This window comes from Macrobrachium rosenbergii, chromosome 4, assembly GCF_040412425.1.
Source record: "Macrobrachium rosenbergii isolate ZJJX-2024 chromosome 4, ASM4041242v1, whole genome shotgun sequence".
In the NCBI taxonomy this organism is placed as follows: domain Eukaryota; kingdom Metazoa; phylum Arthropoda; class Malacostraca; order Decapoda; family Palaemonidae; genus Macrobrachium; species Macrobrachium rosenbergii.
This window is the reverse complement of record NC_089744.1, coordinates 6,018,877-6,032,500: the sequence shown is the minus strand read 5'-3', so window position 1 is coordinate 6,032,500 and position 13,624 is coordinate 6,018,877. Positions and strand designations below refer to the sequence as shown.

General features: G+C 36.5%; 1 protein-coding gene across 2 annotated transcripts in view; it reads right to left on the bottom strand.

Annotated features, from left to right (window-relative positions):
• The window catches only part of LOC136830185 (glutamate receptor 1-like), a 445,402-nt gene that overhangs the window by 13,284 nt on the left and 418,494 nt on the right, over nt 1–13,624 (bottom strand). For both annotated transcript variants that reach the window (XM_067089464.1, XM_067089455.1), the window contains exons 13-16: nt 11,820–12,065; nt 6,801–6,910; nt 5,268–5,466; nt 4,490–4,734 (exon numbers count right to left, since the gene is read on the bottom strand). In XM_067089464.1, coding sequence (XP_066945565.1) covers nt 4,490–4,734; nt 5,268–5,466; nt 6,801–6,910; nt 11,820–12,065 — 800 coding nt within the window. The remainder of the gene's footprint in view (nt 1–4,489; nt 4,735–5,267; nt 5,467–6,800; nt 6,911–11,819; nt 12,066–13,624) is intronic.

Below are 13,624 nucleotides of genomic sequence, written 5' to 3'. Positions count from 1 at the left end.
CAAGCACACTCTTCCCTCGCAGCTTTCCCGTGAGCTATCCCTAAGACGACAGAACTTAAGTGAGCATCGTGAGCAAATTAACAAAATGGATCAATTAGTGTTTATGGAACGGAAAATGTCGTTAGGTTTGAATTCGATTCTGGGGACACTTTTGCACAGCATAAAAAAAACTTTTTATGTAGATAAACTCAAAAAGAAAATGGGGCACGGTTTTTTTTATCAGGAGAAAAACCTTTTATACAGAGATAGAAAAACTGGTCGTTACAATATTCATTCAGTATCTTAATTCCGATTTAGCTGATGGAATGCTGTGGTGAATTTCATAGAGAGAAAAATGTTTAGAAAAATGTAAAAATAATTTCAACACTGCTTGACTAAAATGACTGAATTCCATACTTAAGGAATCATATGAGATGAGCTTTACGGAATGGAGGTTTTTGACCTTATATAACCTAGACCTAGATAAACAGAAAAAAATGGTGAGGGAAAAAATGAGTGAGAACTGAGGAAGGACTTGGCTCATAAAAGGAATCGGAAGAAACCACGGAGAGGATGAACAAAAATTGAGCACACAGAAAGTATGGAGAAATTGTGGGGAGAGGGATGAATACATAACTAAAATTACATATTTGCAACAATCAGAGACAATAAAGCATTTATGAAAAATAACTGACAAGCTACTTTTTTGTGATATTCCGAGGCCAAATATTTTCCTAGGATACGGGTTAAGATAACCGATATTGTTACAAAGAGAAAAAAGAAGAAAAAACTGAGCTGCTCATTCCTTCTGCAAAGGAAAAGAGAACACTACAAGGGAATACTAAATCCTTTGTAATAGATTACTAATGAAACCTTTAGAATATGCAGGAAATATCAGCTAAGAGGACTGAGTGGAAAGATAAAATGATATAGAATGGTAAATTTATAGTGGAACACCCAAAACAAACTGACGTAACATGTCTTTCCAAGGCCGAGGATAATTGTGTATTCATAATGAAACTAAGTATTATGGTTCATTTGTCTGAAGAGAATAGTGCCTAAAATTACGTGCTCATGAACATTTATATTCGCAGTATATGCAAATAATTAACTTATGAGAAATACGTACAAACAAATGTACTTCAGTATCAATAAATCAATTAATGTATTACTACCTTACAACAATACTCATTGTATTGTACTTACATTTTTTTATCTATTTATTTATTTATTTGTTTGTTAAAATATTTTTTTCTTTTCTAATATCTGATCTCTTCTTTCTATGTTTCCTACTACCTTCTATTGCTTCTATCAAATGAATAATATATTCTTTGGAAGCTTGAATTTCTAGTTAACGGTATTGTGGGCTTGTTCCATACGAACAGCGTTCATCTTAATAATAATAATAATAATAATAATTTTGAACAAACAAACATTATTGTGGCCGCTTAAAGAGTAGGAGATAAAAAAAATATACTTGAAAAATGACTCGTAGACTCTTATGCAAATGCTTCAGTAAAACCTCCCATAGCATGCGAACAACAACTTACCCAGAAATCACTGGGTTCATCCCCACTGCATTTACCGATAAAAAACGAAAAGTCATTGCCTTCCCTAACGAAGTTATGAGCCTTTTTAGCGGGAGAAAACGGATAATGGAAATGACAGTCAGGAATGAAGTTCGTTTTCGAAGTAAATCTAACATTGATAACTGGAATTCGGATTCGTAAAAAAAAAAAAAAATTGTTACCGAATGTCGGGCAAAAGGGTGTGGCGTGTAAAAAAAAAAAAGGATGCATCGCTTGTAGTTATGTAAAGAATCCTTCATAAAAATAAAAAAATGACACTGTTGATTTAACAATGAATAAAATGAGACTGAAAAGCTAATTACTGGGGAGATTTTAAGGTGAATGCCAAAAGAAAATACATCTCTGTGGAGCGTTCTTATGAAAAGAAACGATCATTTTCTTTTTTTGTGAGATCTCTAGACTTTTATAAGTCTGTATCACCCATGTGAAAAATGTTTGTCAACATTGACAAACTGGACAGTGGGGGTTGCATTCAACCAAAGTACGGAATGACGGAACCAGTAATCAAAAGAGTCGTGTCTCAAAATTTTACATGGTAAATTATTGTGGTTCTAAACTTAACGCAATGGAGTAAAATAACACTGAACAAATCCAGTTATGTCAAGAGAGCTCGCAAGTCATTTATTTACTGAATCCCATAGGATTACCTCTCGTTTAAATCTAAGATATCTGGATATTCGTAACGAGCCGTATGCCAGCGCCGTGGTAACATTTATTGATCTGGACTCCGCTTTCAAGTAGCGAGGTAAAGCGGTTCTCAAATGTCCCCTCTTCGTTTCCCAGTGTAGCAGTGGTGGCCTCGAGGCAAGAGAGTGGCGAGTGGGCAAACAAAATTTGACATAAATTGATGTACTGATTTCTGTTAATGAGATTATAAAAATCACAATGAGTCTTAAGTCTTGGTATTGATAAGTACCTGGGATTCTTGCAAGTTTTCCTCCTTTGTTACCTCCTCTCTTCTTCCATCTACCTTGGACATTCATATCCTCTTAATTAAAATGGTTGCCTGATAACCTCTTTCGGGGTCTAATTCTAGGATTTTCTCCTCCCTTTTCATAAACCTATTATGAGGGTAGAAGGCCGCATTACCCATTGGGCTTTTCATAGAAAAATCTCAGACTTACTTTTTTAAAGCATAGAAATCAACGACAATTTTTCCCATTATAATATGAGATTATTCATAATCCCTAGTTGCCCCCTCAAGAATTTTCTTTCCTGACACTTCTCAAATGACTGTTAAGGGTAAGCCAAATTCTCCAGAGCCCTCTGCCAGAAACCAGAAAATCTGACCTCCTACCGTCGAACTCTGATATCTACAACATTTTATCAGTTTTGATATTTTTGTGCGATTTTCAGGCATTTGTGTAACAATGTAATCATGTGCAGTGACAGACAATCCTCTCTATGAAAGAAATAATCTTTTTTAGCTTCAGTTTCCTTTTATTTTTTTACTAAGCTCAGGCAATCGTCGTTTTACTAATTTAATTTTGTTTTTGTTTTTGATAATACATCAATAGCAATAACTACAGTTATAGTATTCGTGTGTTTTAAATTAACAGGAAAATGAGTGCATTTTAACCCACGAATGTTTTATCGCATTTGGAAATTTGCATGTGAAATCCATGTTAGTGTTCATAATGTTTATAAAGGGCAAGAAGTGATTTAATTCGTGCAAAGGTCGATTATTAATTTAGCACCATGGAATGTCAATTGCCTGCTAATTTTTTGGTTGTAAATCCATGAGGGGATCTTCAAATTTCTCAGTGAGCCCAGATTTGCTTTTAACACTATTCCTTTCTCAATCCTTCCAAAGCGTTCTTAAAAATGAAAATAACCGAATGTAAAGAGCACTCGGCCATAGCAAGTGCATTTGAAATTACATTCTCGCAGATTTGAGTGATACAACAGCGAGGCTTTGCACCCCATACCCGTGTGTTAATTTGCAAAAAGCCAGGTTCATATACATAAATAGGTCCAGGGTATATGAATATGAGAGGATGTGGCTCATATATCTGTGACAGTTAATTTATTTGTGGAGAATAAGCTGGATATTAAGTCGAATAAGGAGTCACGGTGTTCAGGTCTGGGAAAGAGAAAGATTGACTGCGACTGGGGTGGCTGAGAGAGAGAGAGAGAGAGAGAGAGAGAGAGAGAGAGAGAGAGAGAGAGAGAGAGAGAGAGAGAGAGATAGTAGCAATAACTAAGTCAGGAAAACTGTGTGGACTGGCAGAAGAAAATAAATGTTCTAATCGTAGAACTACGGGCTAAACTTGATTTTAAGAACTTAAGATGATAAAGTTACCAACATTGTGTTCACTACCCAAGAATGTAAGAGAGAGAGAGAGAGAGAGAGAGAGAGAGAGAGAGAGAGAGAGAGAGAGAGAGAGAGAGAGAGAGAATAAATATTTTAGGGAGACGCACTGTACCTCTGCCTAGCAGGGTTTGGAATATGACAGACCATAGTTATCCTGGATGATTTAAATGCCAATGGAAGAGACAAAAGAGAGATATCGTAAGTGACAGGTTTTAAATAATTTGTAACCGTCTGGGATGCATACCCGCTAAACAAAATGCACACATACAGAAGAGAGATAGAATTGCCACTTATGGTAGTCAATGAATTATCAGATAATTGAATAATATACTTGTTTTCTGACGCATACACAAATTGTAAATGGCCGAAGAAGATTTCTCTCTACTATGAATTATATCACTCTTGTTTGTCTTTCTTCGAAGTTTATTATACAGTATATATATGATTCATGGGTAAAACATAATTATAATCTGATTTTCAGTGTCTTCTTAATAACGGAAAATTCCGTTCGCTGCGAAATCTGCAACAAGATCACATGCGCACACGCTTATATAAATATGCGTTTATTTTTCTTTTTTTTTAAACAAAAAACAACCGAGGAACTTACCGTAATGGAGATCCCATCGGAGTGGCAACTCCGTACCCATTCGAGTTCAGATCTTGACCTATTTTCATGGTGTCGCAAGGAAGCTGCTCGTTGATGTAGTCGTTCTTGCCGCTTTCCAGGAGGAAGGCGTACTTGCCGTTCGATTCTCTCACGCGCTGGATGCCCTCCTCTAAGGAGGACGCGAAGACATGAGGTCGGGCGCTCATGAACTCCCACATGCGGCTGTAGACGCTTATTTTCGATCTCTGGAAAGGTAAAGGGGAAATGCACTGTTATTACTGTCTTTAATTATTCACAATTATAATGAGGGCAAAATAAGACTTTTCTTGTGTGTAAATCTTGGATATTGTTAAAAATACTCTTAAAATCATTGCACTTCACGACGACCACTGTCTCCACCAGACAGTAGTTTTTGTAAACTTCGGGACTTTTAGTTCGTTTTTAACAATACACAAAGATTGTCACACACAAGACATCAGTCTTATTTTACCTTCCTTTTTCTAAAGAACGTGATTGTTCTTGTTAGTCTTCACCGATTAAAATATGAGATAACATATGATATATATCTTTTTATACCAATTGACTCTAGGGGAATCGTTTCAAGTTATCTATTAGCATCATATTAAAAAATAAATGTAAACTCTTCAGTGCATGAATGTATACTTGGATTGAAGGTGTTTCATCACTGCCAACTAATGTAACCCCGAAAAAAAAACACAACAACGACCAGAACAGAAAAAAATGAGGAAAAAAAACGGGGAACCTAAATTGTACAGACCTTGAAGAAATCCATGGAGGATCCCCCGGCCAGGGTGCCATACTCGACCTGCGTCTGCCTGGCGAGTTCGTCAGTGGACTTGATGGGAGTCACCATTCTCTCGACCGTGAGGAAAGCAGCCAAGTTGGCCGTGTATGACGAGACGAGGATGAGCGTGAAGAACCACCAAACACCGCCGGCGATCCTTCCCGAGAAAGACCTTCGGGGAGAAATCAGAGCAGGCAAACATAATAATTTGAGATGTTGAAAACTTACTCACGATGGCGCATTGTGGTTCTTATATAGAGAAGGGCTCTGAGAACTTTTCGTATAGTTGTGTCAAAGTTGCCACTTGATGGAGATTTGATTGATTTATTTTCCTTTTCATTCATTCATTTAGCTATGTAAATAGTTATTAGTTCATCTGTACGTGTATTCATACTAACGTATTTAGTTGTTAATCTGATTGACAACTTTGATAACCTTTCAAGCGCTTATGAGTGTTCATACGGCTCCATACTTAAAATGCAAATTCTAAAGTAAAAAATTAATGGATCACTTTCTGTAAAATATCCCATATAGCTCATATTTATTCTAGAAACGAATAAACCTGGAAATGAAATTTATTTCATATCGTGCATTCAGACCTCATCCGGAAGTGTCATTAAGAGAGAGAAGAGAGAGAGAGAGAGAGAGAGAGAGAGAGAGAGAGAGAGAAGAGAGAGAGAACAAAGATCATTTAAAGCGCACTCTAAAGAGGTCGTTTGCGGGCCTTCCCAGGGCACCATTAGGCAAACTGCACTCTTCCATTTCTCGAGTGAAAAGACTCGCACTTATGATGATTTCTGCATAAGGGAGTTTAATAGCCGCCAAAGTGTCTCCTCTCCTGCAAGCACTTTGGTTCTTTAATCAAATCTCAGCAGGGTTAGTCACACAAACAAACACACACACACACACGCGCGCACACACACACGCACACACAGAAACAGTGGAAAGAGGATGCAAGAGAGAGTGAAGGAAAAAGGTGATTAGGAGAGAGTAAAGAAAGAGAGGCGCAATGATGATGGAGGTAAACAGACAAACAAACAAACAAACACACACACACAAACACAAACAAGGACTACAGGTGTCACAGAGTAGGGAGTATAGGCTTATAGAGAAGAAAATAAACAAGGCAGAGTAGAGAGAGGGAGACACACTCTGAGGAGAGAGAGAGAGAAAAGTATAGCTTAGTTTTACCAGACCACTGAGCTGATTAACAGCACTCCTAGGGCTGGCCCGAAGGATTAGACTTATTTTACGTGGCTAAGAACCAATTGGTTACTTAACAACGGGATCTACAGCATACTGTGGGATCCGAACCACATTATAGCGAGAAATGAATTTCTATTACCAGAAATAAATTCCTCTAACTCTTCATCAGCCTGGCCGGAGACTCGAACTCGGGCCTACAGAGTCCTAGTCCACAGCTCTACCGACTCGCCCAACGAAGAGAGAGAGAGAGAGAGATAGGTTATTTTATATAAGACATCTGGTTTCCGATTACGCACACACCTTGGGCATAAGTCAACACCTTGTTGCATAAATGCGGCTAGAGTAAACCATAAGCTATTACACATCGTAAAATCGTTCCTCAGCGTTGTTTTATTGTAGGTCTCTCGAATCTGGAAAGGTCTCTCAAATCTTTATGAAGAAAAAAAAAAAAAAAAAAAAAAAATATATATATATATATCAATATTCATTTATGAAGAAAAAATATATATACATATATGTGTGTGTGTGTGTGCATGTACACTCAGCAAGGAAAGTGAGGAAACAGTTTTCATTAGATTTCGTTCACCGAATTTTAATTTTTTTCTTAAAGAAAACACATAATCTCGGTAAATTTACTCTAGAATATGAAAATACAATGCAAATTGTATCATATATGTTAAATCTGCAAAACAAAAGCGTTCAGATACTTAAAAACACCATGCATGTCCGAAGTAATCAGAATTTCTCAGGTGACTTCGTTCATAGAGATCTAAAAGATAGTGTGTGGATATCTCGGTGTAGTACTGTTTATCAGAACAACGATATTCACTCGTTTTCCGTTATGAACAGGCTTATTATTGCATCATCATACAAGGTAATGATAATTTCTTTAATTTTTACACATTCACATTTGTATTTCACGGTGTTAAAAGTCAGCTGGAATTAATGGCAGTAAATGTTGTGACAGCTAGGGTAGGTTGACCAAATCTATTTAAATCCACAAGAGCGTTCTCTATGATGTGAGGAGCAGCGCGAGAACTTCGGCGGGAAAACACAAGTAACTGGATGTTTCTTGACGTTGACATAGTTTCTCTCTCTCTCTCTCTCTCTCTCTCTCTCTCTCTCTCTCTCTCTCTCTCTCTCTCTCTCTCTCTCTCCATTGCTAAAGCATACTATTCAAATATAGTATCGCCCAATCTCTAAAAGAAAAAAAACAATGAAATAAGTAGCTCTACATATAGGCCAAGGCTTACACAACAGCAGAGTCTCTCTCTCTCTCTCTCTCTCTCTCTCTCTCTCTCATCATAACATTGCATTCGTTCCTTTATTGTTCCCCACGTTTTTCGTTGGACATTGCTCAAATTTAACTCTTGATTTCATTATGGAAGATCGCGTTTCCGATTATGCAAGCATTCCGTTCAGTGTGGTGTCATAAATTCATGTGTAAGGTTAATTTGTAGGTTGTCGAAAAATATTTATTTTACTCAGAACTGTCGCTACAAATTACAACTTGAACGAATACTGTAAAACTTAGTACTGCATTTAAGTATCAATGATTTCAGAATCGTAGAATATGATTGAAAGTTATAGGAGGTCAAGCAAAACACAAACACAATAATACTGAAGCTCCTCCCCTTCCTAAAGTTGTCAGATGTCGCATTATTGAGCAATATATGTCCGAAGATTTAAAAAAACTGTATCCTAACTTTCCTTGCCTCGAGCTTGCTTTGTAAAGTATGTCCCTCTTTAAGAATGTACATTTACACATACATCATATATATATATATATATATATATATATATATATATATATATATATATATATATATATATATATATATATTTTATATATATATATATATATATATATATATATATATATATATATATATATATATATATATGTATATATATATATGTATGTATATATATATATACAATATAAATACATACATACATACATATATATAAAATAAAGGTTGTCCATAAAAATATCACAGAGGTTAGATTTTTCAACGTTGTATTTGGAACACTTCTTTTACCCTTAACGAACAGGTAATGCATTAAGAGGTACGGAACAGTGGTATTTATACAAATGAAGGAATGATCCAGAAATCTGCCGCTATGTCTTCATAATCCTGTTTGCCGCTTGGTTGGAGGGAAATTATATCGAATAAATCTGAATCCCAGGCTCCTTTTCAGAGGTTCATCGTATTTCTTTTTTTGAGCAGTGCTGATATATCACCTATCGCATCTTTCCCTTTTGAGGAGGTTGCAAATCCTTCCCATTATTCTGACCCCAGATGACTGACTGTACTTCCCAAGTCGCGTGTATATCTCCTGGCGGGAGGCACTTATCGGAACCGAACCACGGACCTTTCACCTGCGAACTCATTTCTTCGCTTATTATGATATTTCAGTAAAGTTTGGACTGACTCACAAACAACTTCTTTTTACGTGCCCTAAGGATTTGCTCTTGCACTTATAAGGGTCAGGAAGTTAAAACAATTCAAGACCAAGTGCCTCCCTTTAATACCCCAAACACGTCATTGAAAAGGTGGCCCCTAATGGCACGTCAGACTTCCCATCTCCGTCCAGTGAAGCATCTAAAACCCTTCAGGAGGACATTTAGAAGATTTTTTAAACTGAAGGTGATTGCTGTTGCTTTAGATAAGCTGCCCTTATGCCAACACAGGATCTTCCTTCTGGGGCACGCCGAAGGGACGCTAAAGAATGGCCATATTCTGGTTTTTAGTTACATGTAACCCCATCGGGTGTGAGACACTTATGAATGTGGGAAAATAAGACCCCACTTAAAACTGCCAAAAAGCCTACACCCTAGATAATCAAGCCGAAACGACGGGTGACATAAATGCGATATAACATGGCCGTTAATAATCATGTAAGTATTACCAACATAGTATACAATTTTGCTTTTGAAAGTCTGTTTCGTTATAAAAATCTGATATTTGAAATTCCTTTGATTAAAACAACATGATTGGCGGCATCTTATTGGATCCTATTTTGGGTTTATTTGGAAATGAATGTACCAGTAGACCACTAATTTTACGCTACTTGACTGTTGTTTAGAAATTTCTTTTTTATGGATAATAATGCTGTGGGCAATCAATATCAATTACATATAATCCCGGTAGCTAAATCAATCCTATTCTCCCACTTTTATACATAAATGGGTTTTGCAAATTTGCTATATAATCCATATATTTATATATATATATATATATATATATATATATATATATATATATATATATATATATATATATATATATATATATATGTATATATATATATATATATATATATATATATATATATATATATATATATATACATATACATATATATACATAATATATATATAAATATGTATATATATATGTATGTATGTACATAATCACATACATTATATATATAAATATATATACATAATTATATACTGTATATGTATATATATACTATATATATTATTAGGATCTTTGGTTGTTTTATGGGCGTTATATAGTTTGTTTATTTTTGGCTAATCCTCCCCCCTCCTCTTATTTCCACAGGAGTGTTTACGTCTGTGTTGGCGTGGCGCCAACCTTTTAGTCAGGTTCGGGCAGCAGTAGCGAACAGGTTGTTCTCTTGGGAAGAGAACTTTTGAGTACCAGCAGCAGTTCGACTTTGAGGACGTTTCTTGGGGCAGCCGGTGTTTGGGCCCAGACTGGAGCAGCGCACCAACGAAGATGGTTGTTTGTTGGCCGCAGGTGGAGACCCTGTCGGCGGTTTTTAGGCTCGGGTGCAGTGGCCCCGTGTCCTTTGTATTTTGGCGAGACGGCAGCAGGACGTCGTGATAATACGGCCTGTTGTCGTTAGTTGGTGGACTTCGTTGGAGATGGTTTTTGTATCGACTGCTGCTGGTACTTCCTTTCTTTTGGATGTAAAGTAATATTGCTTTATTTATTTTTGTGTTTCATGGCCCGGACCTAATTTTGTTGTGACCTTTGTTTTTTTTTATAGATTTCTATTAAGTTTAAAATTAATAAATATATTTTTATAGCAAACTCCTGTATTTTGTTTATTCCTCCTTCTTTGTGTGTATCTGTCGATTAGCCAGAGTAGCCCCAATATTATTTCCATCTAGATCCTGTGTTTTTCTTAAATAATCTCGGTTCGTAACGTTGGCGACCGTGTGACAGGATTGGCTCTGCTCTGGTTGTCGGAGTTTTCACCACATTGGAGGAGGAGGTTGGTTATTTTGAAAAAAAAAAATTTTGTAATTTTTTTTTTTTCTGTCGGGATATTAGGATCTTTGGTTGTTTTATGGGCGTTACGGTAGTTTGTTTATTTGGCTAATCCTCCCCCCCCTCCTCTTATTTCCACAGGAGTGTTTACGTCTGTGTTGGCGTGGCGCCAACCTTTAGTCAGGTTCGGGCAGCAGTAGCGAACAGGTTGTTCTCTTGGGGAAGAGAACTTTTGAGTACCAGCAGCAGTTCGACTTTGAGGACGTTTCTTGGGCAGCCGGTGTTTGGGCCCAGACTGGAGCAGCGCACCAACGAAGATGGTTGTTTGTTGGCCGCAGGTGGAGACCCTGTCGGCGGTTTTGGCTCAGGTGCAGTGGCCCGTGTCCTTTGTATTTTGGCGAGACGGCAGCAGGACGTCGTGATAATACGACCTGTTGTCGTTAGTTGGTGGACTTCGTTGGAGATGGTTTTTTTGTATCGACTGCTGCTGGTACTTCCTTTCTTTTGGATGTAAAGTAATATTGCTTTATTTATTTTTGTGTTTCATGGCCCGGACCTGGCTCATTTTGTTGTGACCTTTGTTTTTTTATAAAGATTTTTATTAAGTTTAAAATTAATAAATATATTTTTATAGCAAACTCCTGTATTTTGTTTATTCCTCCTTCTTTGTGTGTGCGAGCTGTCGATTAGCCAGAGTAGCCCCAATATTATTTCCATCTAGATCCTGTGTTTTTCTTAAGGGCTGAAAATCTCAGTTCGTAACAATATATATATATATATATATATACATATACATATATATATATATATATATATATATATATATATATATATATATATATATATATATTTAAACGTATACACACATGTATACATGTATATGTACATATATATCATATATTATGAAAATCAAATCGGTAAAAAAACAGGCTACGAATTTAGTGTATAATTAAAAATTCCTAGTTCAGGAATAACGAAGATTCAAAAAGGCACTTCGCGCCAAAAGAAATATATTTAAGGCATCTTTGAGCAACTAAACAACTGACATACAAGATCACATTGAACTACGTACCTTCCACTCGTAGGGACTGAACCTACTGACGAGGAACAGGACGATGGAGACGCCGACGTAGGCGCAGACGACGCACATCCAGATCTCCTCCGACAGAGGAGCCATGAAGCTGAAGACCCCGGGCTTCTGCTTAGTGGGCTTCTTGATCATGATTGAGATTCCCATTGTCATGAAGGGCTTCGAGAAGTCGATCACTCGCTCACGGCTCGACGTGATCGTCAAGGGGGCGATGGCTATGTCTGCTTCCTGTTCAGGCCAAGTAAAAGACGTCCAGTTAAAATGCAGAAAAAATTGACAGAATGATAGCCCCTAAGATAGACAGAATGACGAGTAAATATGATGAATGTTATAAATTCACGTAAATAAACATTTATCCCGTAACTGACCACATTTGGTTCTATTTATTAATTTATAATTTTTTTTAGTAAGTGGGATCTCTTCTTTCTCTGTTTCTCTTTACCTTCTCTTACTTCCTAATGAGCACCATATTCTTTGGAAGCTTGAATTTTAAGTCAATGGCCCCTGTGGGCTTGTTCCATATGAATAGGATTCATCTTCTGAATAATAATAATAATAATAATAATAATAATAATAATAATAATAATAATAATAATAATAATAATAAATAATAATAATGAATGTTTCCCGTAATATGATTAAAATATAAACACTTTATAAAACTGGAAGGAGTGTGTTGTATTGTTAATAGACCACCATTCTTCACAGTGATAATTTTGGACATGTTATGACAGGAGGGTCCGAGGAATATAATACTGGTCTGGTAATTTATAGGGGTGACTTACTTGCAGCATATTTGCATGAAAGATTATATATATATATATATATATATATATATATATATATATAATATATATATATATATATATATATATATATATATATATATATATAATTTATATATATATATATATATATATATATATATATATATATATATATATGCATATATATATATATATATATGTCACGTTAAGTGATGGTTTTGCAGGAACTGCTGGTTCCCCGCTCGTTCCCTTTTGTGGATTGCTGCCTCCTTACCTTCAAGTTTTTTATGTTTTGATGTTTTCGTCAGTGAGCTGCCGTTTTCTTTCTTCAGTCGGGTCTGGTAGGGCAGCGAGGTAGCGGCAGTGGCAGCAGCAGCAGGCAGTTTTGGAGTCGACGTTGGTCGAGTTTTTGAGCAACAAATTGGAGCACGGCTACGAAGTGGAGCACGACGTAGAGGTGGAGTGTGACCATGAGTAGTCGTGTGCCCACGAGCTGCTCATCTTTGATGACAGCGTGAGGCTGTCCTGACGTCTCCATCAGGGTATTCTGGTTTGTGGGGTCTTGTCCCTGTTGTGCAGCTGAGGGCTGTCTTGGTGACCCGATGGAGGACGTATGTTTGGTATTTTTTTTCTGCCTGCTGCTGTTTATTTTTGCCTCTTTTTGTTTAAAGCTACTTTTTGTTTATAAAGTTAATTGTTTAACTTGATTTTGTTTAGTGCTGCCTTTTGGCTTATTTGTTTGTATTTATGGTTTATCTTTTTACCAGACCTGACTCACTTGTAAATATAACTAATTAATATTAAGCTTATTTTATTGTTTTTGTTGTTTTCCCTCCTTTGTTTATTGCATCTGCCGTCAGTCATGACAGCCCCGTCCTGAGTATGTTAAAGAACCTGCATAACGGCCCACTCAGGTCGTTACAATAACGACTGTGACAGGGCGGCTCTGTTTTGGCTGGCGGGGTTGTTACATAACGGCATTGGAGGATCATGAAAAAAAAAAAAAATAATCTTTTTTTT